Raw genomic sequence first — 22,952 nt, forward strand, 5'->3', positions numbered from 1 at the left:
CACAGATTCCAGGGTATGGAGTCCCTTGTGTGTCTCTGCCTCTACCTGGAACACCTGCTGCCCGCTGCTGCCCGCCCCACTGGCCCCTGCACTGAAGACCGCACCCACGGCTGTCCAATCACGTAGTCCCAGTGTTCTTGCTAGAGGAACCAGGACAGACGCACGCTCTTAGTGAAGGGTTCAGTTGGAATTCTGAGGACACAAGACCTCATGACTTACTCACACTATACCTAAAGGATACACCCTAGATTTTCCAGTTAAATGAACTTCTAATAACAGGCAACATTCATTGAGTGTTTACTATTGATTGTAGTCTTTTTTCTAAGCACTTTATGTGGAGTATCTCATTTGATCCACACAACAAACCTATAGGTACTATTATTATCCCTACTGATAAGAGAAAGTGAGGCACAGAGATTTCCAAGTGACATATACAACTGGGAAATATCCAACAGGGTAATGATAACATAAACTTTGAGGGATGAGTTTTCTGCCAGATAGAAACTATTTACATCTCTACCAGACAAAAATCTACAAGTTAACAGAGAACTTCACACAGTTTGGGTCCTAATCCTATCATTTCATCCATAAAAAAACAAAAACTATCGATTTTTTTTCTGGTTATAAAAATAATGTCAACCTTGGAGAACACGTGGAAGATATTGAAAAGAATAAATCCCGAAGTAGAAATTACCTGCAAAATTTGTAATGAACAAGTATATTACTTTTGTATTAACCATGAAAGAAGTTCAATAAAGGTTCATCTTTCTAGAGAATGAAGGAATAATTTGGAGGGCATGTTAGACAATGTTCCAGAATGGACCGAAAGGTGTGCATCCTTTTGGGTCCACGTAGTTCCCTTCAACTTCTGTCGGGATATCGGACTTCAAAGCCCAACACTCTCTCTTATTGCACAAATATATGAAACCCCGGTGGAAAAGGCAGCCTTCGTAGCTCCAAGCAATGATAATGCTGACCACAGATGAGTGATGGAGCCTGGGCCAGAGCCACCATAACCTGGTAGCTGTTGGAGTTGTTTTTTTGTGGAGTGCTTGGTCTTCCAGGAACATGGATCTCCTCCTTTCTCGGGCCACAACCAGCTTCCCAAGAATCCTCTTCTTTCCTTTCCATAGATCTCAGAGCCCTGCTTTCTCTCCTTTTAGCACTAATTCCTGGGACTCTTCTTTGCCCCTCTACCAGGCTGCAGAGTGGGACATGTGTCACAATGTCTTCAGCTACATTCCAGAGTCTCAGGGAATCTTGTTCTCTCCCGGTACTCCGGATTTTCATCTGCTACAAAAAATAATACATACACACACACACACACACACACACACACACACAGAGAGAGAGAACTTACAGAAGATGTACTTGATGAAGAAGGAAAGTTATTCTAGAAGGATCAGAGGCAGGTGGAAAAACAGCTTTCCTGGATATAATTCCAGAAATGCTCAACATGAATTGCTCATTTGTGTGAAGACATTGGCAATCTCTGTTAAAATAGACAACAAACATGTAATTTGGGAGGGATTATCAAAGGAGGCCAAAGTCCTAGTGTATTTAATCCCTAGGAGACAGCATTGCCCTGAAAAGTTGTTAGAGGTGGTGAGAGAATGGCCGGGTCCCGCACTGGGCAGCGTGAGAGCACTGGCTATCTAGGGAAAAGGAGAAGAGTCAGCCTTCAAAAGAAGGGGAAAAGAGGGACACTCAAACCAAGCTGTCTTCTTTATGGTTTTGCTGAGGACTGATTCTTGCTTTCCTATCAGACTTTCTCCTGGAAGGGGCCTCTGGTGGATACTGTGATGCACCACCCAGATGCCCCTTCAGTGAAGGACACGCTGCCCTCCTAATGGGAATGCTGTTGGTAGGGAGTCTTCAGCTCCCCCAACCCTTTCAGGAATTTCCTGAACACAAACGGCTGCCTCAACCATACCACATGATCATACCCTTCCCAGAGCTGCTCACCCCTTGGTGACAATCCATGCAGGGGTATAGAAGCCTGACCATCTTGCCCAATTCAGGGCCATTCTGAAGGACATTGGCCAAGACTATTATTGGACCTGCACAAAGCAGGACCTCTCCCTCTTGCCAACCTTGTTCTCTTCCCTACCCTTCTGCAGGAGCTGGGCCCCAGGATACTCTTGCCCAGGGTGTTCAGGGCACGAATTCTGCAACAGGGCTCAAGTATGGGGAAAAGAAATTCTATTTGGAAACCACTTCCTCTAAAGGGGAGGTCAAAGCTCTTGACACTCCTGTAAGAATCCAGTGCAGATGAAATCTCCCCTTTGCAGGTGCTGAGTGGATCAGTCATTCAAAGAAGTGTAAGAAGCTTTCAGGAGGGCCATGCAAGTGCATTTCAGAAAGTTCTTTGCCCTCAGGACAGCCATGGTGGCACTGCCTGTCCCTGTAAAGGGGGAGGGAAAGGGCCTGTCTCTGCTCAAGTCGGCCTGCGGTGTTAGCTGGTTCTTTCTTAGGATTGTGCTGTGCCATTCTGCCTCTCTTTGAAGCTGCACTTGAGTTGAAAATAATCCCCGGTCTTTCTGCCTCATTTCCAAAGGCTGAAGCTGTGTCTGAGGTCACGTGTTTCTGATTTGTGCTATACCATCTTCCATAAGTAAGGGCAAGAATACAAGCTCCTATTCTCTACATTTGTTTTATGAAGGGATTAGTCATACCGACAGTGGCGTCTGAGGGCTCAGGCTGGATCATTGGCCCCAAAGGCCCCCCCAGCCTCTCTTGGCTACAATATGTTTCTCTTCAAGCGTGCCTGTATCACTGAGGATGAGGCAGCTTTTCTCCTTTTGGAAGGCAGCTGGAGGTTTTGTTTTTTCCCCAGAAAGAAGTTGGCAGAAGTAGGCCAAGACCCCCATTCCTACGTTGAGACCTAGCCCCCAATGTGATGGGAGGAGGGGATGGGGCCTTTGGGAGGTAATGAGGTCATGAGGGTGGAACCCCACGAACGGGACCAGGGTCCTTATAAAAGGGACTTCAGAGCACTGTCTTGCCCTCTTTCTGCCAGGTGAGGTTATTAAGAGGACAGCCCAGAAGAGGGCCCTCGCCAGCACCTCACCATGCCGGCACCCTGATCTTAGACGTCCAGCCTCCAGAAATGTGAGAAATAAATCTCTGTTGTTTATAAACTACCCAGGCTGTGGTGTTTTGCTACAGCAGCCTGAACTAAGGCACTAGAGAAGGTTCTTTTTGTTCCATTTCCACGGGGCAGTCAGACTGCCTAGGTGAGCACATACAAAGCTTCAGCACGTCCACATTGTAGCAGGAAGGTAAGCCGTAATATTAACTGATGCTTTTCCTTCCAGCATCTTCTATTCTGGGACCCTCTTCTCCCTGATATTTCTACTCCTTCCCCTCATCAATTTCTTTTTGGTCTTCTCAGTCCATTGCCCCAGGAAAGGAATGTGTACCTTCTGAAAGCCCCTGAGAATGACAGAAACAACTTAGATTTAGGCCAAAACTGTGAGTTAATGTTTCCAAGACCAGAAAAGGATCCCAGGCTAGGAAAGAGGCAGGGAGCAGGAGAGCTTAGGTGTTGATTCCCCCTAGCCCCTCTGCTTGAAGGTGGAGACAGGTGAGTACTCAAAAGAATCACCGAAAAGGTTATATGAAGCAGGCTGTATTAGTGCATTGAGTCTGCCATAAAGCATTACAGACTGGGTGGCTTAAACAACACAGATTTATTTCTCACAGTTCTGAGGTCTGAAAGTCCAAGGTCAAGGTCCTGGCTGATTTGTGTCCTGGTAAGAATTCTCCTGCTGGCTTGCAGATGGCTGCTTTCTCACTATGTCCTCACATGGTGGAAAGAGAGAGCTCTCTGGTATTTCTTTTTATAAGAACACTAATAACATTGGTGTTTAATTCTAACTTACTTAATTTAACCCTAATTACTTCTTTACTCTGAATACAGTCAAACTGGGGGTTAGGACTTCAAAATGTGAATTTGGAGGGGGGAGATAACTTGGTCCATAGCCCAGGAACTTGTAGCCCCCAAGAAAGAGAGAGAGAGAGAGATGGAGAGACAGAGAAAGAGAGAGAGAGAGAGCGCGCCAACTGGTTATAAGATTTTGCTAAACGATGTGTCTAGGCAAGCAGGGATATTTACTATGTCCAACACAGAACCAGAGGGGCTGAGCGGTTCTCACGTATCCGAGAAGAACCCAGAGACAGCTGATAGAGCTAGACCAAAAGGAGTGTTGCAAATAGGAGGAAGGCATGATATAGCAGTAGCTGAGAAAAAGCTAGAAGGATGCACATATGAGGGGCTGCCTGTGTGGACAGAGGATCAAATGCTTCTTCCACCTCATCCACCCACCTTGCCCCAGCACTACTCCAAAAATTTAGACAAAACTCTGGTGAAAGGAGATGGATCTGAAATCCTGGCAAAATGGGGGCTCATAATAAAATCAAGGTAAAATACAGAATTATAACTCCTCTTATATATATAAAAAAAATCATATTTCCTTTACCAAGTAGAGACTCCACCAGAGTCTTGGTCAGATGCTCTTTTCTGGTCTGATCTGATTATAAATATCAGACTATAGATGATTTATTTCCTTAAAAACAATGCAAATGAGAGACTTTGTTCCAATAGATTGAATCTCTTTACTTAGCTCAGACCTGTCAAGATTCTTGGTGGCAAAGAGCAGAGACCACTTCAGGTTAAGTTAAGCAGAAAAAGACACTACCCTGGGGTTGTCAGCATGGACACCAGTTGCCTTGACTGCTGGGCTCCTAACTCCTCCACCAGCCCTGTTCTTAAGTCCCAGTTGTCTCCTTTTCCTCCCACATTAATGGCAACACAAAAGAGTGATGTGGTAGGAGGATGGATATATATGTATGCTTGTATATACACAAAATAGATCTGGAAGGCTGCACAAGAAATTGGATAATACTGATTTCACCCAGGGAGAACTGGATGGTGGGGAAACAGGTAGAAGGAAGATTTCTCACTATACACATTTTTTGTAACTTTTGATTTTTTATTCATTGGAAAAATAGCCTCTTTTAAAAATTAATAATTCTAAGTCCTGTTCAATCCAATTCAAAACATAAATCTTATACCTAATTCAAAGCTCCTTACCCTCTCCGATGTTTGGCATGATCTGTGGCTCCTCAACCTGCAGCTGGGAGGGAGTCAAGGTCTGTTTTCTCCTTCTTCTTTTACTCCTCCTCCTCCTCTTCATTTTCCTTGCTCTTGGCTCCAGCAGGGGTGGGGTATGGTTTGGATAAAATCTCTTGAATGGTGCAATCTGAGGTTCTCTCTGGTCCTTACACTCTGGAATGCTGGCTCTTTGTGGGTTTTTCAGTGGCCCCTCTCCTCCCACCCTGCCTAGGAAATTCCATCTGAATAGTATCCTGATGACTTACGTGCTCTTTGGCTGACCTCTTGTAAACCCCTCCCCACCATCATCTCCCTCCTGTCTCTGGGGGATCTTCCATGGTCTTTTATGCTATAGTCCTTTGCCCCAGCAGAGGATGCTTAGACGGAAGCTCAGCTTTCTTTTCTGGAATCAGTTTTACCCATGGGAATATTTCACATCTTGCCATACCAAACAATGCCCTGCCTGCAAACGAGGTTGCTCTAGCCAGCCTCCAGCCTTGAGTTCTCCAGTCAGGAACCAGGCATCAGTCTGTATGTTTAAGTCTGACATCCAAACTCAGGTTTTCCTGAGTGCTCTTTGACTTTATCTGCTCTCGGGCACTGAAGTAGGCTCATGGATTCTGGGGTTCTGCAGGGATTTAGCCTGGATTTAATGCCAGTCCTTTTTGTAAGGAGCCTCTGCCACCAACTTGTCTGGGGGTGGGGGAGAGGGGAACATTTAGGGGACAACTCATGACCCAGAATTCCCTCATTCAATGAATTCCAGTCTTTTGCTTATTTGAGCTGTAAGGGTGTGAGTGTGAGAATCCAAAGACAAGTTTGACCTCCTCTTACCAAAATCCGGAGGGAGGTGGCTCCTAGGCTGCCCTCCTCAGAATGTGGAGTTACTTATGTCCTGTTGCCCTCAGCTTTGGGGTTTTAGCTAACGTTTTGATATAAATGGAAATGTCCTATTCCACATCTGGTTACTCATATCACTAAAAACTTCAAAACATCATCCTGCCATGTGAAGAAGAAAGTTCTTATCTTTAATAGTAATAACTACCATTTACTGAATGTTTACAAGGTACAAAGAGCTTTACATATTAATGCATTAACTGCTCACAACACTATTATGAGATAAGGATTTTCATGCCCATCTCAGTGAGAAAGCCTGAGACCCAGAGGTCACATAAATCAGCATCAGAACTGGAATTTGAATCCGGATCTGTTTGACTCCAAAATCAATCTGCATATAAAAATGGGTAGTATAATTGTATCTACTGCAACTGTCTCCCACTAATGAGCTATAGAATTATGGTGGAGGTGTAGTTACTGTGAGTGATTGAAATACCCTCAGGTCCATCAAACATTGTGTGTGGATTCAATAAATAAATGTATATACTATTTCTTATCCATCAATTCAACAAATAATGCTCAACGAATACCTCAACAAATAATGAGTTCTCTTTTTGTGCCAGGTGGGGATACACCAGTACACAAAACAAACTAAAATCCCTGTCCTTGCAGGAATAAAAATTCATTAAAATCATACCAGAATTATATATTTTTTTGTCATCATGCATTTTACCAGTTAACTAAAACTGAAAATATAACTATTATCATGTGAAGGCTCAGGAAGAACTTTGCTATTGAAAATGGGTCTTCATACGGGGCCTGTGTGGAAACCACTAATAGTATTTAAATAAATGATTGCAAGGACGCAATACATTAGATGAAGGAGGGATTTCTGAGTAGTCAAGTCCAACCTGGGGCTGACAGTATCTGGGCCATAGAGGAAATATTGGGCAATCTCTGTTGGGTAATCCTACTCACACATCAGACAGCTCAGTGTAAATTATAATTACTACTTCAGTAAATTAGGATCATAATTCCACTGATGAGTATGATGAGGAATCTCAGGAACATGGTTGGAGGCAGGGAGATGGATTACTCTATCTCCTGTTTACCCTTTGACTCTGGGACTCTGAGATTCCTTCTAAAGCTCTTACAGGAGTGGGCGGTTTGTTTAAACAGGGAGCAGTCACATTTGATCTATAACTTCAGTTCTCCAGGATCCGCAGGAAAGAGTCACTCATTCACTTAGTGCTACTCAGAGGCTGTATCATAGCTTGTTTAACCCAAATTCCAATTCTTAATTCCAAGAAATTAACTGTCAGTAAGGTAGCTTTTGATCTTTCTCGTCACTTCCTTACCTTCATCGGACTAGAGCATGAACTCACTTTGTTACCATCGGTAATTCTTCTAGGTCCTCACAGGGCGGGGCCGGTGAGGAGTATGAGCCTCTCCACGTGCCAGCCGAGCTAAATAAAAGTGCAGATTGGTTTAGGGACACGGAAAGTCCTGCACTGCTCTTCGCACCACGCCACGGGCTCCTCATTCCTCTTGCCACCCCATCCGCTGGGTATGCGTAACCTCTTTGCGGCTCGCTCCGCCTCCCGCAAACCTCCACTTAAACTACAAACAGGTCGAGGTCACCAAACTACATTTCCCATAATGCTTAAGGGCCGACCGGCCTCGCGTAGAGTTTTCCTTAAGCTGGCGTTGTAATTAATGTTAGATCAAAGCCACATTTCCGGGGAACGGCTGAGTTGTTATCCACTTCTGCGTTCAGATACCTTTTTTCTCCTCCACCTGCGATCCCCAGTGTTCGGCGAAGAAGCCTCCGCTGCGGGAAATTCATTCAGGCAACTGCTATGGCCACCCATTTCCTCTTCGAGCCTCGGCCCTTGCTAGGTCCTCGGGGGCTTGGGAGTGTCATTGGTGGATGACCGCAGGTCTTGCTGCTGCCGCTGTCACCGCGACCATGGCCTGTGGCAGCAGCGGCCTGGCAGCCGCCCGCCTCCTATCGCCCTCCTTCCTCCGTGAGTCCAGCCGAGACTCTCTCCTCCAGGCCTCCGAGAGTTCCTGGCCTCGTCGGGCCCAACGTCCTGGTCCAGGCCGCGGCTGGGCCCTCCGGGACCGGACCTTGGCGGGGGCCTGGGAGCCGCGAGAGTGCGGCTCCAAGCCGGGGACCTTCTGGGGTGGAAGGAGCTTTGCTGGATTTGTGGGATGGGGACATGATCTGGGCAGCTGGCCTAAGTAGCTTGGCCGAGCCAAGATTCGGGTGTGGGAGCCCTGCAGAGCTGGGGGCATGGTCTACCCCCCGCGATGATGACTGGCCGGATGGGGGCGGCATCTAGACTGTCCCTATTTGGGAGTGAGAGGTGGGGTGGTCGAGGATTAACTCAGCTGGGAGAGTGAGTGTCTGGATTGAGAGGTAGGAGGAGGAATGTCTCAGTAGCAAATTGAGGGGAGAGGGTAAGGCGGTTTTTCCTGCAGATTGTAGGCTTAGCAGAAAGGTGGGTTCTGCACCCCAGAGTCAGCATAGCCCAGAAGACTCCTAGAAGTTTAGGGTTGGCTGGGACTTGAACCAACTATTTGCAGTGTCTCCACCAGGCGGTGTGAATTCCTCAGTTCCTGAAAACTTAAGAATACCCAAGGTTGCTAGTTTTTGAATAACGCTGACTGTTGAAAATTCTTGCTATGTTCAAAGTCTCTGTGTTAGGAAGGCTGTATAGAAAGAGACTTTGGAATCAAACCAAATCACGTTTGAAGTCTGGCTAGTCCCTTACAGTCTGTGTAATAACCCTGGGCACTTTTCTTAATCCGTTTCTCAATTTCTGTTTCCGGTTCCATAAAAATAATATTTTAATGAATCTGAGACACCATCATTTGTAAGGTGCACCATTATTTTGTGTACTACTAACAGTAGAAAATGATCTCTAATTCAAATTGTGAGACGCCATTAGTTGTCAGATGCATCCAGATTTAAGAGATGTTAAAAAGTGAAAAAAATGCGCATCCTGGAAATGGTGAAGTACAGGATAATCTGGGTTCCTGTACAGAATAATTGAAACAATTTACATAAGGCATGGGGGATGTAATATACACTCAACTAAAGCTCATTTTCTTCTGTCTTCCTTCCTTACACTTTACTCCCAATTCTGCTTGAACTGAATATTGGGCAAGAGTTAATTTATTTCTTGAGAAGATCAAATTCCAAAAGTGTTCAAGGAGAAGTGTGCACTCAATAGCTGCACTTACTTACCAGACCACATGAGGACAAACATCTGGCTAGATAACTTTGGCAAGTAGGAAGAAGTTGGGTTTATTTGGGAAAGTTTTCTGGAGATTCTTATTGTATAATTTAAAGGACAATTGAAGGTGTCCTAGGCAGAAGGGAAAAAGGGATTTGTTACAACCATGTCATTCTTGCCTGGGGTCCTGCTCATCCGAGTTTCTGAAAATTCCTAGCCTCAGATAGGTCTGCTCTCTTAGTAGCAGAAGAGTCTAGCTAAGTGTCTAAAGATCAGAATCTTTAATCTGCCCTTCGCAATATTTAGCAATCCTTTTCTTACAGAACTAGAAGTTTTTTGTTTTTTGTTTTTTTTCTAGACTCTCAGGACTACGAGGCCTTAAAGGGTCATCTAGTTTAGCTTTCTGATACTGGAGTGCTCTTCATTTATCCTAGTCATGTGATTAATGTGTTATTAAGGGTCTGAGAGGTCTCAGATCTAACCAAGTTATCTCCTGTATTAGAGGGGTTACAGACTATAGTGTTTAATGCAGAAAAACCTCTAAATCCCCAAATCTTCTCTTTCTCATGCCACACGTTTAAGCCCATTTCCACTCCTACTAGGAAAACAGCCACAACAATATCACCTTACAAACTTTTTTTAAAAGGGTGGTCACAAATTATTTAGGCTCTAAGGTTAGTAATAGACTTGGAGATGGCTAGGGAGTTTTGTTACCTCTGTTTTATTAAGTTTCAGTTGATGGTACATTTGTGCTAAAGGTCACAAGTGTTGCAATATTGATTTGAGTTAGAAAAAACAAAAACAAAACTCAAACGCTTGTAGACGTCTTCCAGAGCTCTGTTGGAATGTTTAGAAGTTTTTGAGCCAAAAAAACAAACTAAACCAGTTTTATAGGTTATGAAAAAAGGGAAAGAATCCAGTTGAAGTAGGGAGAGAAAATAAAATGAAAAGTAGGGAAGATTTCGTCCATGAGAAAGTTTAAGGATTTTATAAGCACACTTGAAGTTAAGATAGTAAAGTTTTTCAAGAAATATAAAGCTACGCAAGGTCATTTTAAACATAAGCCAGGAATTCCTATAAATTAGGTCTTGTAGAGTAAGTAGGGAACAGGAGCCAGTATTTTTGAGCCTCTGAATTACTGTGTTTTAATGCCAGAAAGTGAACCTTACAATCCGGCTGGTCTCATATCTGTTGGCAAGTGAGGAAATAAACCCAGAAAGTTTCCTGGCCAATATCAGAATGGGTATTAGAACTCAGATCTTCTGACTCTTCAGTGTCCTTGCTGGTATTACACGTTGTGTGATACTGTGAGTCTCCTTTTTTGAAGCTCTGGTCTTTCTTCCTTTCTTTTTCATTCTTTTTTTTCCTTTTTGGCCACCTTGTTGTTTTGCTCAAAGGTGCCACCTGCTTTTTCCATGTGTTTGCCAAGTTTTGTAGGCCACTGTTGGAATCAGGCATTTAGAAGTGTAGTTGGGAAAAGGGGACCCTCAACAGTGTGTCTGTTGCCATTGCATCCAAGAACCAAATCTCAATTTCAGAAATACAGAATGGTCTTGATCTAAATGTACCAGTGTAGCCATGAGAAGGCAATTTGACTTTCTCACCTCAGACTCATTTATTATAGAAACATAATTGGGGATGTTCAAAATAATTTCTGTAAGTATAGGAGAACAGTTTCATTTTACTAAAGGAAGGGGATGTTGTTGCTATGGATGCACCTTTTTTTTTTTTTAACACTATAACATTTCTAAAATTGGGATGTGTCGCAGTTGATAGTATCTACAATAAATTGGCAGCATTTTTTTTCTTTCTTACTAGTACTTACTAGTACTTAAGTGATATTTTAGATTTGATGAAATATGACACTTTTGGCCAACTAAGCTTCATTTGTAAGTAAATATTAAATGAATATATAATTTTGCCTTTGAACAGTGGATTGTTTGGTAGTAAGTGGCTGCTGAGTTACTCTGCTATAAGGTTCTATAGGTAGGGACTGCGATAGCCTATATATATTATGTATATATAATACATGTGATTAATAAATAACCACTTATTAAATTGATGAGTGCATGCACAAATAAATGAGTAACAAGGACACAGTTTGCGAGGTGACGTTGGAAGAGGAGTATTTTCATGAACAGAGTCTCAGATTATTGGTTGGGAGTGTGGTATTGGTCATATAAGGCTGTGGGTTGAGTCCCATCTGGGCATGCGCTCTCTGGCCATACCTCACGTGCATCCCATAGCTATCTCACAAATGCTGCTGTTGCTCTCTTTGGGGAAGAGGACTCAGCATGTAGCTAACTGATACAAATTTATCACCCTTCTTGAAGGCCTTGTCCTTCCTAGGCTTTGTTACAGTTTGCAACTTTTGTAGTTTCATGTTTCTTTGTTTAATATTTAGCAGTCTTACAGGGTAGGGTGCTTCACGTGGGTAGGACCTGAGTTCATTTTGTTTGCTCATGAATTCCTAGTACCTGGCAGATAGCTTGGCACAAAGAGTACATCAAAGCAGTATGGTTTTCTCATTCTGCATTGGTAATCATAATGATAATAGATAGCTGTGAAATAGTGAAATAGCACTCGCTGTACTCTAGGCATTGTTCTATGTGCTCTTTATATTATGAACTCGTTTAATTCTCATATCACCTATGAGGTACATAGTATAAATATCCCCATTTTTTTTTTTTTTACAGTGAGGCTGCACCTTTAAAAATGTTTCATATGGTAAAAATTTACAAGTATGTGTGTACATGTGTGTACATGTTATATGTAGACATGGATTAGTATATTTATAGATAAACATAGGCTATGCATGAAGACTATATAAAACATTTCTCGTTGGATTTTTTTTTTTTTTTAGAGAGAGAGAGAGAAAGGGAAGGAAGGGAGAAGCAAAAAGAAAAGGAGAGAGAATTTTAAGCAGGCTCCATGCTCAGCTCAGAACCCGACATGGGGCTCCATCTCACAACCCTGAGATCATGACTGAACGGAATAAGAGTCGAACGCTTAACCAACTAAGCCACCCAGGCGCCTCAACGTTGAACTTATTTTAAAATATGAATTATATGTTCTCTATTTTTAGGAAATGGTTTACCTTTTTGTTCATGTAGGATGTGAACCCAATATTGGGAGCATACCCTCTACTTTGCTACCCAATTTACAGGCCTCATCTCATATCAACATCACAGAATCCTTGTGGGCAGCTGTTATTCCATTTATAGATGGGAAGACTGAGGTTAAGGGAGATGGAAAGATCTGTCCCAGCTCAGTGGTTGGTGAGCAGCAGAGCATAAACTCAGGCCCACGCCTGTCTGATTCCTCAGAGCAGTTCTCAGATGCTCCTGGGATACAGTCCCAAGGTTAGGCCGGCTGATTCCTAAGAACCTGAAGAGAAGGCGACACCACCACATTCCCTGGAGGTGGCCCAAGGTGTGGCAGCAACAACCTTCATCATTGGGAAATTCTTCCTGGTGTCCAACCTCAGGTCTTCCTGCTGCCATAATATTTAATTTAAAATGCTCATTTTCTTAACATTAGTTAAGTTAGGTATCTCAGCATCTATTGATTTATCATTTGTCTGTCTTTAGCTTTGTTTCTTGTTCATGGCCTTTATCCCGCTTTTCTGTTAGGTTCGGGCTCTACCTTGTTGGCGCTTCATGTTGCCCAAATTAATTCCTTGTCTGTTACATATTATGAAAACACTCTTCCTGGTCTGTCACCGCCTTAACTCTCCTGTTGTGAAATAGTCCATTTGTATTACATTAGTGCTTCTGGATTTTATTTATTTTTTAAAAAAAAGTTTGTATAGAATTTATACTAGATTAAGATAAGAGCTTTGAGGATTGCTAATAGCATTTAGGGCTGGACTTCTGTACAATCTTTCTAAGAATTTTAGGGCGACCTATGATCTTTGCATACACAAAAATGGATGTAGGCTTTTCTCCTAAGTGGGAAAAAAGAGATGGAACTTATGACATTTAGCTTAATGTATGTGTGTTTTTTATAGACTATCTCTTGGCCTAAAATTCAGTGAAACATTTCTTGTACCCCAGCTCTGTAAGGCACTGTACCATATGGGAGACACCACTATGTACACGGCGTGGGCCTTATAGCCGTGGCATTTTCACTTAGAAGTTCTAGAGTATTGAGATGATACTTGAAATAATCTTGAACTAAACTTAAATAATTTTTCTTAGAAATAATGGAGTAAACAAAGTAACAAAATGTGTGCACCCCTCTACATACGGCGTGTGGCATAGTACTGTATACCACGTGGGAGTGTTTGCAGGTTCCATTCTTCTTAATCTCAGATCCCCTAAATACCCCCCATTATAGTCACAAGTCAGGAATGTCATGTGAGGATTTAAGGATTCCTCACTGTGCAGTGTTTTATTTAAATGTGAACTTATATGAATTAATGCCAGTGAAATTCTCAGGGAGTTGTTGAGTACATTGACTCTGTCATTGAAATGTGAGAGATATTTGCAAGATGGTTTGACCACTGTTGTATGCCCTGTGTTCTTGATTTTTGGCTTTACAGAATAACTTATTCTGGTTACTTGGTAGTTTTATCATAGAATCGGGTTTGTATTTAAAACCAAAATATGATTGAACATCTTTTAGCAGTGGACAGACAATTGAGGGTTTGTACCGTGAACTACTTAGCATTCTTCAGCAGAGGTGGAAGAGGCCATTTTTCATTACTTAAGGCATTTGGTTTGGGTGGAGAGGAAATCAAGTAGGGAAAGAAAATGCAAAGAGCTGCTCTGACAGATTTAATGTTTACAGCAGCTAGGAGGTTACAGTCTACCAGCCCACATGAAAGAGAGTGGTGGGATTGTGGGAGGGAAGGTGAACAGGTGCAAGGGTGGGGTTGAGGACAGGCTGCTTTCATGGCGAGCCTCCAACCTGTGATTCTGGACTTGGATATTATAAAGTAGGGAAGAATGAGGAAAATGGTACAAGTAAGTTAGAATTTGGTGGTTTGACTTGGAGTATAAGCATATTTTGCATTATTTCCATCCTAAAGCTGTAGAGGAGGCAGAAATTAAGGTGAGGAGAATGGTAGTGTACAGTCAGCCTGCATAGTTAGGTCCTCCTCACAGCCATGGTAGCTGGGAGAGTGTGCTTGGTGTAAGGGCCAGGGACAGGGTAGGTTCATCTGCTATGGGGCGAGTTTCTGGGATTAAAAGAGCATTTGTGGTGATTATAGAGTACCATCATGGCTTGCTGGGGGTGCCTCAGGTTTTCCTCTGGGTTTCAGAAGCCATTTTTTAAAAAGGATTTTATTTATTTATTTGAGAGAGAGAGAGCGTGCACAGGAGTGGGGGGTGCAGAGGGAGATGGAGAAGCAGACACTCCTCTGAGCAGGGAGCCTGACTGGGGCTCGATCCCAGGACCCTGAGATCATGACCTGAGCTGAAGGCAGATGCTTAACCGACTGAGCCACCCAGGTGCCCCAGAGGCCATTTTGATTGCGGCATTTCTCATTCAGTCCTAGAGCAGCGTTTCAGAAAAAGAGGACTGTAATCAGTGGTTCCTTATCTAGGATCTCCTGTGACATGTTGATCTTTACCATACAGGTGCAGGTGTCCGGTTGGCTGATCTGGGGCCAAGTTGGGTTGCATGGGCCGGGACTAGGGCAGAGGTGAAGAGAGTTTTTAGTTGTGGAGAGATCACAGCCATGGCCAGGAACCAAACAACCCTCTTCACTTTCTTTAGGAGGTTGGAGGTCAAGTATCAGGGATTTTAGGAGTGAACTGCTGGAAGTTCTGGGCTCATTTTGGACGAAGCCCCAGTAAGGAATCCATCCTTTAATCCTACCCACTCTGGGGCTGTATTCCCCAAACCCTCCCCACCCCCAACATATACAGACTTACTTGGAGCAGGAGAGTGCACCTGCCCCAAGTGTCCACAGCTTATTCCCACCACAGTACTTTTCGCACTGTGCACTTAGGCCTGTTTTATGTCAGTTCAGGTAGATTGTGAGTTCCTTGAGGGCTGAGACTGTCTTATTCAACACTTTATCCTTGATACCTGGCATTGTGACTTGGCATAGGTGTTCCACAATGTTGATTGAATAAACGAATGATGACAACTCCAAGAACTGGGATATGCGTGATTATTCTAGCATCCTCTCATTTCAGTACCAGTGGTACCTGGTCTGGCATCATGTAGGTTTCTTGTCAGGAATATGATCAGGAATTTCTTATGTTTGAATATAGATTTTGGGTTTGGCCCAAAGGTGATGGTAGTCTATTAGTGCTAGCTTCCCTGCAGGTAAGTCTTATGAGCCTGGGCTGATATGGTAGATGGGAGATCACATGCACACTTGTACACATGTGCACACACATACACGTGCCAGGTTTCCCCAGATCGACTTCCACAGAGGGTTAGAGTGCAGGGTCACTGCACAGGCTGAGTGGTACCAAATGGCTAGGAAACTGGCAGGTGAAATGCTAGTCATCACACTTCCTGATGCGGTTCCTGCGGGTACTGGAGATCTTGGGTTGTGAGTTCCTGAGCTCCATAGGGTTGATCTAGGAGGTCTGGAGTAGAGTAGGAGAGAGTGATCTTAGCTGTTCTGCTATTGAGCCATGCTTTATGGATGTAGGCAGACCTGTCTTTTCTCAGGATGACCAGGCCACTCCTGCCCCTGTGGAAGGAGAGGTGAACTGTCTGATTGCTCCTTTCATAAGAGTGAGTGTAAGAATACTTGTGGAGGCCCAACTTTACCTTCAAAAAGCAGGGATTTCCTTTTAGCAAGTGTGGGCTCCAGATATCTTATAATTGGATCTTATAATCAAATCTGCTATCCTGTCTGAAAACTGATAGATGGATCATGTATTGAAGATTCCAGGAATGGAAAGGACAGGTGGACAGATTCTGCCAGGAATAGCAGCAGGGATACTTCCAGCTGGGAGAAGCGGGAGCCACAGGCAAGAATGAGCCTTAAGTGACAACCCTGGCTAGGGTGGGCCCTGATGCTGCAAATTCACTTTGTAGTGTCTCTTGTCGCAGGTTCAAGTGCTTAGCTGTGCCCACTGTGGCAGGACTTGACCCTCAGTGCCCCCTCATGGCCCCTAGTTCAGCATAATCTAGTCCAGGAATTCAGCTGTCTGTTACCCAGGAGATCTGTGTGCACACAGAACACTCCTCTTCCAATTGGTAAGGGTGACATCTTGGCCTGTCTCTTCCCTAGAGGTACAGGGGATTCCAAAATTCAAAGTTGTTAGGAGCTGACGTCAACACGGGAGTGGAAGACAACTTGAGAGGTGCCCAGAGGGCCAGATACAATCGATGATGGAATCTCAGTTCTGAGGATTTAGGAGGCCATGAGGCAGTGATTCAAGACAGAAAGTATGAATGGACCCTGGACAAATATGTGATGAGAGATTCTTTTCTGGAGCTAGCTCTTATGGGCTACCTCAGCGGTAGGAGGAAGGCCTGACAGTTCAGAAGGGCCAGGGATGGGCTACAGAGACGGCAAGATGGGGCTGGAATGAAGGTTTAAAAGTAGAAAGTAGCCCACAATTTTAATTCATCATGCCCTACTTTCTACTGACTTTTGAAATACGGTGAGCTGGCAGTAAATAACTACACAGATTTCTCAGTTTTCACTGAGGTAGATTGCTGAAAATAAGATATTTATTACATGTCTTTCCCTCATCTATTTTATTTTCCCTATTTCATCTATATGTAAGGTCTGGTGTCTTATATCAGAGGATACCAAATTAAGTAACTTTGGATTATACATATTAGACAAGCTTTCTCTCTGACTTAAGATTTAATCTTAATATTTAATATTAACATTTAATATCATTTTGGGGAATGAGTTGCAGAGTAGTTCCTACAAGTTCTCTTAACAAAGTGTACCTCTTAGCTCACCTGTTATTTGTAGATGTTGAACTGAAACAGGTTGGGTAAAGGGCGCCTGCCTGGCTTAGTCGAAGAGCATGTGACTCTTGATCTTAGGGTTGTGAGTTTGAGTCCTATACTGGGTGTAGAGATTACTAAGAAAATAAATAACTTAAAAAAAAAAAAAAGTTGAGTAAAATGGGCAAAGGATGTGGCTGTTTTGCAAACATTGTTAGTACAAGTGATACCTAGTTTCCTGTCCCTGGGTTTAGTTTTGAGCCATTTGTTGGCAAGCCCCAGTTTTCCTTCTGAGGAATGACAATTATAAATTTAAGCTTTTCTTTGTACATTTAGAACAAGCTGCAATATTGTGGTTCTCGGTAAAGGGGGGCTTCTGGAGAATAGGAAGTTGTCTTTGTTTTTCTATTTCTGTAGTCTTTGTGTCTCATTTGAAGTTGCCATGACCACAAGATAGCCCCTCTATTAGAGGATTTTGTGTGTGTGTGTCACTAAGTTCAATTCATGGTCCAAAAGTTTGGGTAAATTATAATGTGTCATATTTTCTTCACTTTTCAGTGCAACAGAATGGAATTCGGCATTGTTCCTATATAGCTTCCCGGAAACATCTCTATGTTGATAAAAATACGAAGGTTATTTGCCAGGGTTTCACTGGTAAGCAGGTATGTGTCAAGATGTTTTGTAAAGATGCATCTTACAGATACAGAAACATTTAACTATTTTCTTTTTTTTTCTTTTTCTTTTTTTTTTTTAAAGATTTTATTTATTTATTCGACAGAGATAGAGACAGCCAGCGAGAGAGGGAACACAAGCAGGGGGAGTGGGAGAAGAAGAATCAGGCTCATAGCGGAGGAGCCTGATGTGGGGCTCGATCCCATAACGCCGGGATCACGCCCTGAGCCGAAGGCAGACGCTTAACCGCTCTGCCACCCAGGCGCCCCTATTTTCTATTTTTTTAATAATCACAGAAGTTACACGATTGTTGTAGAAAAGTACCGGTACAGCGATGGAGTTGTATCTTAGGAGGGGGTTCGGTGTGATAGTCAGGGTGTAATATGAAAATAATGAATCATGGAACTTTACATCAAAAACTAGGGATGTACTGTATGGTGAGTAACATATACTATAATAAATATAATATTAATATATAATAAATATATAATTTATAATAATATAATAAAAATATTATTAAATTTAAAAAAAAGAAAAAAAAGAAAATTATGTTTAAACTTACCTTGAAAATCCCTTCTTGGAGCCCGTTATGTTGGAAACCCACATACTCTCTTTCAGCAAGTTTAACACCACGGGTTTTCCTCCAGCTTTGGAGTAGATTACTGTTTGGTTAATTAAAAACTAGGTAAAGTAAATGGCTTGCGTTTAGGCCCTTTGCAAAAATGTGCCCAGTAAAACACAGATCAGTGTGGGGAAATGCGCCAGCCCAGAGAGGCTCTTGGGAACTGAGATGGGCAGTAGCAGCAGCACGCTGACTTTTCTCATCTTATACTCTCTCTAGGCAAATGGTCTTTGAGGGGACTAGCCGGCAAAATTGCCTGAAGTGTTTTAATTTGTTCTCATTCACTTATATTCATTCTCTCCCTATCCCTGCTTACATCGTAGAATTTGCTAAGTTTTAAGTATATTTGCAATGTGATTCCACAGAATACAACGTAACACAGTAAAATGATCATATCTATCATTTTACTCTATAATGTATATGCTACATTTATATATAATCTATAAAGTAGATTCAAAAAGAAAAATGAATGTCAGGGTTCTGTGTATTTAAAATTTTAACAGCTATCGCTAAGTTACCCTTTAAAATATTTATATAAATTTGTTGTTCCACCAATGTAGATTCGGATGTTTTTAAAACAAAGGAATGCTACCAAATCAATTAGAAGATGCCCTGAGTCTTAACCCGGAGTATCCCTTTCATTATTAAAAGAAGACATGACAAAATAAAAACAGTTAATGACTTTTGTGTGTGATGTAAAAGTTAATGATTTTTCTGTAATTACAAGAGTTGTCATGTCCATTCTGTGGTATTTTGTTATCTAGGGCAGGAGTCTGCAACTTTATTCTGGGAAAGGACCAGACTGTAAATGTTAGGCTTAGTAGGCCATGCAGTTTGTGTCAACTACTCAATAGCATTGTAACAGCAAAAGCAGCTGTAGACAATATGTCAGTGAATGGGAGTGATTGTATACCAATAAAACAGTTTATAAAACCAGTGGCAGGCCAGACCTTTAGGCCATAGTTTTCCACACTTTGATTATAGAATAATACCTAAATATCCAAATTTCTGTAGCTTTTGTTTTTAAATTGCTTTAAAATTCTGTAGGTTTTTTTTTTTTTATGAATTTGGTTAGAAGGTTGTTTCATATAAAATATCCTTTCACTTTTTGACTTTTTTCTGAAGTAATTGAACACAAAAATGTGTTATTTTTCTGAAATAACTAGACCTTTTTCTTCTTCTAGTCCTCTGCTATCTTAAAAAAAAAAAATCCACACCAACAAAAAAAGGAACACCCAAAACCTTGAAATTTTGTTCCTAGGTAAAATTGGTTTACTTATTTTGATAGCCATATATTTTATGAGTATCACTTCAACATCTGTATATTCTAAAGAAAATTGATGCTCATTTAAGATTTGAAGTACATTTTATCATTCCTCTGCCAATTAAAATCATATTCAGTCCCTTTCTGGTTATATATTAATTGTGTTGGCATATAATCAAATGTTTGATTAATCCAAATTCTCCACATAAGCTTATTATATGTGATGTTTTTGTTTGTTTGCTAAATTTCATATGATCCTGTGACATCTTCACCTCTGACCTTTTTTTAAAAGAACCATTGTCCATGGTGTAAGCAATATTTGGAACTGTCTCTGCTTCCTGAATTAAGTGATGGTTTGCCTAAATATTGAAATCCAAGGTTGGTTTCAGTGTCTTTCAGTTACCTGCAAGTACATTGCTTCTCATTCACTGTTTGTTTGTTTTTTTTTTTAAGTAATTGAGAGTCTTACTTGTCTCAGCTTTGTTAGTTAAGATTCTCTTAGTGTAGAGGTAACAATGAGGTTTGAAATCTAGAGTCTACAGACTACAGTTTGAATAGCACTGCTTAAAGAGAGAACGTTAGCTTTCAAAACAAAAATTTCTGAAGTCCCTCTTAACCCCAACTCTTATGCGTTTAATAGAACTTGAGTAGTCGGGTCATCATGTGTAGGTCCCTGTAGAATGACCACATAGATCCATTCAGTGTCAACACCGCTTATCGAGTGTCTCCTGTGTGTCAGGTCGTGGGTTAGGTGCCACCTCTCAGTAGACAGAATCACTGCCTTCGTGGAATTTACGCATTAGTCGTGGGAGGGAGAGAAACATAGCGACAAAATCAGTGAGTAGATTACGTGGTAGATTAGAAAGTACAAATGCTATGGAAAAAATAAACCAGAGATAGAAACGTGTGACTGTGTGTGGAGTTGTGGTGGTGTCCGGGTTGGGGGAGGGAAGATTTTGTGTCAGGTGGTCAGGGGAAGCCTGACCTTAGTCAAGATCTAAGGGAGATATGGGCATAAAGCAGGTGGATATGAAGGGAAGTGCATTCAAGGCAAAGGGGAGAGCAAGGCCGTGAGGCAGGAATGTGCCTGTTGTGTGGAAGCCATAAGGCCAGTGTGACTGGAGTGAAATGAGCAATGGGAGAGCAGTAAATGAGGCCAGGCAGGTAAGGAGTTTGGATGTGAGGGTGTAGATTGAATATTGACTTATGAGCCAGTATAAGGAGTTTGGCTTTTACTGTGAACGAAGTGGAAAACCACTGGAGAGGTATGATCAGAGGAATGATATGATCTTGCTTATGTTTTAACAGGGTTACTCTGGCTGCTGTGTTGGGAATAGGTGAAAGGGAGCCAGGGGCAACATTCTGTCAAGAGTTGATGATGACTTAGACTAAGGTGGTAGCAGTGGAAGGGATTGAGACATTGTCAATTATATTTTAAAGGTAGGGCAGTAGTGTATCTGGTGTGAGATATAACAGAATCACGGATGACTTCAGTGTTTTTGGTCTGAACGTCTGTTAGGAGTGGAATTGTCATTAACCAAGTGTGGAGTGTGGAGAGGAGTGGTTAGGAATTTGGTTTTGGGCACATTAAGTTTGAGATACCCACTAGTTGTCCAAGTGGAGATGTGATATAGGCAGTCGACGGTGTGAGTTTAGAGCTCAAAGCAAAGATCTGGGCTGGGTATGAGTGTGTGTGAAAGAGAGAGAGAGAGAGAGAGAATGGGAGGGGTCGCCATATGGATGATATTTGTTGCCGTGAAAAGGGATGAGGTCACCAAGAGCACAAATTTAGGTGAAAAGAGAAGTCTAAGGAGAGAAAAAGAGAAGGGGAGGTAGAGCCCTTGAAGCCTAGTGAAAAATAATCTTTCAATTTGTGGAGACATTTTTGGTTGTCACAGCAGCTGATTGGGGTGGAGAGGAGGGCATGGTACTGGAGTCTACTGAGTAGGGGCCAGGGATGCTGCTAAACACCGTACAAAGCAGGGGACAGGCTCCCATGACAGCGATTCCATGTGACCAAATGTCTGCAGCGCCAAGGTTGAGGAGGGAGAGTGAATGGATAGGGAACTACAGGGTATTGGCTGGGCAGCATTAAAAGCTCACCTAAGGTTAGTGATCATGGATTTAAAGACCGGTTATCATGGTTCTGTTTTTTTCTCCAGCTTCTGCTTGGCCGCACATGTGCAGTCTTAGAGTAGGTAGGTGACTGGATTTAACCAAGACTGTGGTTTTGCCAGATGTGGAAGTTGAAGTGAGAGAGAACCAGTGTCGTTGTGTGTTTATAATGACTGACCATGGATTTTATAGTCCATAAAAGAGGGATGTGAGGACATTAGGAGTTGACAGAGGAGCAGTGAAAAGGAGGGTTTTTTTTTTTAAGTAAACACGAGTGTTTCAGACCATCAGTCAAATTTGAAGATGGAATGAAAAAAGATCCTCCTTAAAAAAAAAAGTTATTTTGGCTTTTCAGAGGATTATACTGTTTCAAGGTTCAAAGCTAGGTTTAGCAAGTTTTTGAGATTGCTGGATATATGTGTCTGTCACATTTTGTGAAATAGTTAACCTATTTGTTTTTCTTTTCCAAGTTGCTGAAGATTGCCTTCAGGCTTCCCAGCCTGCCTTTTCTCCTGAGCCTTGTGTTTTCCCCACCCCGCAGGGCACCTTTCACAGCCAGCAGGCGTTGGATTATGGCACCCAGCTGGTTGGAGGAACCACTCCAGGGAAAGGAGGCCAGACTCATCTGGGCTTACCAGTCTTTAATACTGTGAAAGAGGTAATTAATGGTACTGAGTTTGTTAAGCAAAGAAAAGCAGGAGAAGAGCAAGCATATTTGGGTTGGAGATCTTAATTGTGTCCCTTTTGGGAGAGTCACTGCTATTTTAAAATCCAGTAACATAAAGAAATTTGAATCCCAGTAAAAACCTCTGGGTTCACTTTAGTCACACACAGTCAGGATGCCTTCCCACGCCTGTGTCCTCTTGTTTATAGGCATAGATCAGCGTGAAGAGAAGAAGTGCTATAGCTTGGCTTCCATTTGGCTTCTTCTCCTTTCCGTACTCTTTCTTCTTCCAGGATATTAGCAGTGCACGTGTCAACATCCAGCCCCTAACCTGACTGAGAACGGGCTGTTTGCCAGGCACCGTGCCAGGTGCTTTATAGACATTGCTTCATTCGGGCCTCCCCATGGCCCCCTGAGGTGCAGTGCTATCACCATCCCCATTCTGAAGACAAGGGCACTACACGTGCAGAGAGGTCAAGGGTCCTGCCCATAGTTCATAGCTGCAAAGTGGCAGACTTAGCACGGCTCAGGGTAAATAGGGT

General features: G+C 42.5%; 1 protein-coding gene and 1 long non-coding RNA gene across 3 annotated transcripts in view; one reads left to right on the forward strand and one right to left on the reverse strand.

Moving 5' to 3' along the window:
• Nucleotides 1-289: 289 nt before the first annotated feature.
• LOC103671445 lies at nt 290-7,692 on the reverse strand. The gene is made up of 2 exons (XR_570895.2): nt 5,096-7,692; nt 290-1,293 (listed from the first exon to the last, which is right to left on the reverse strand). It is a non-coding gene; the product is annotated as an uncharacterized LOC103671445 (long non-coding RNA).
• A 130-nt stretch (nt 7,693-7,822) lies between these two features.
• SUCLG1 (succinate-CoA ligase GDP/ADP-forming subunit alpha) overlaps nt 7,823-22,952 on the forward strand; it is a 29,176-nt gene continuing 14,046 nt past the window's right edge. The window contains exons 1-3 of one of the 2 annotated variants that reach the window (XM_008700058.2): nt 7,823-7,980; nt 17,632-17,735; nt 22,288-22,404. In XM_008700058.2, the coding sequence (XP_008698280.1) occupies nt 7,884-7,980; nt 17,632-17,735; nt 22,288-22,404 (318 nt within the window). In that variant the 5' untranslated portion in view covers nt 7,823-7,883. Of the gene's footprint in view, nt 7,981-11,908; nt 11,937-17,631; nt 17,736-22,287; nt 22,405-22,952 lie in introns of those variants that run through there. The other variant, XM_008700060.2, reaches the window with a different exon arrangement.

This window comes from Ursus maritimus, unplaced genomic scaffold (genome assembly GCF_017311325.1).
Source record: "Ursus maritimus isolate PB19 unplaced genomic scaffold, ASM1731132v1 scaffold_6, whole genome shotgun sequence".
NCBI classification, from domain to species: domain Eukaryota; kingdom Metazoa; phylum Chordata; class Mammalia; order Carnivora; family Ursidae; genus Ursus; species Ursus maritimus.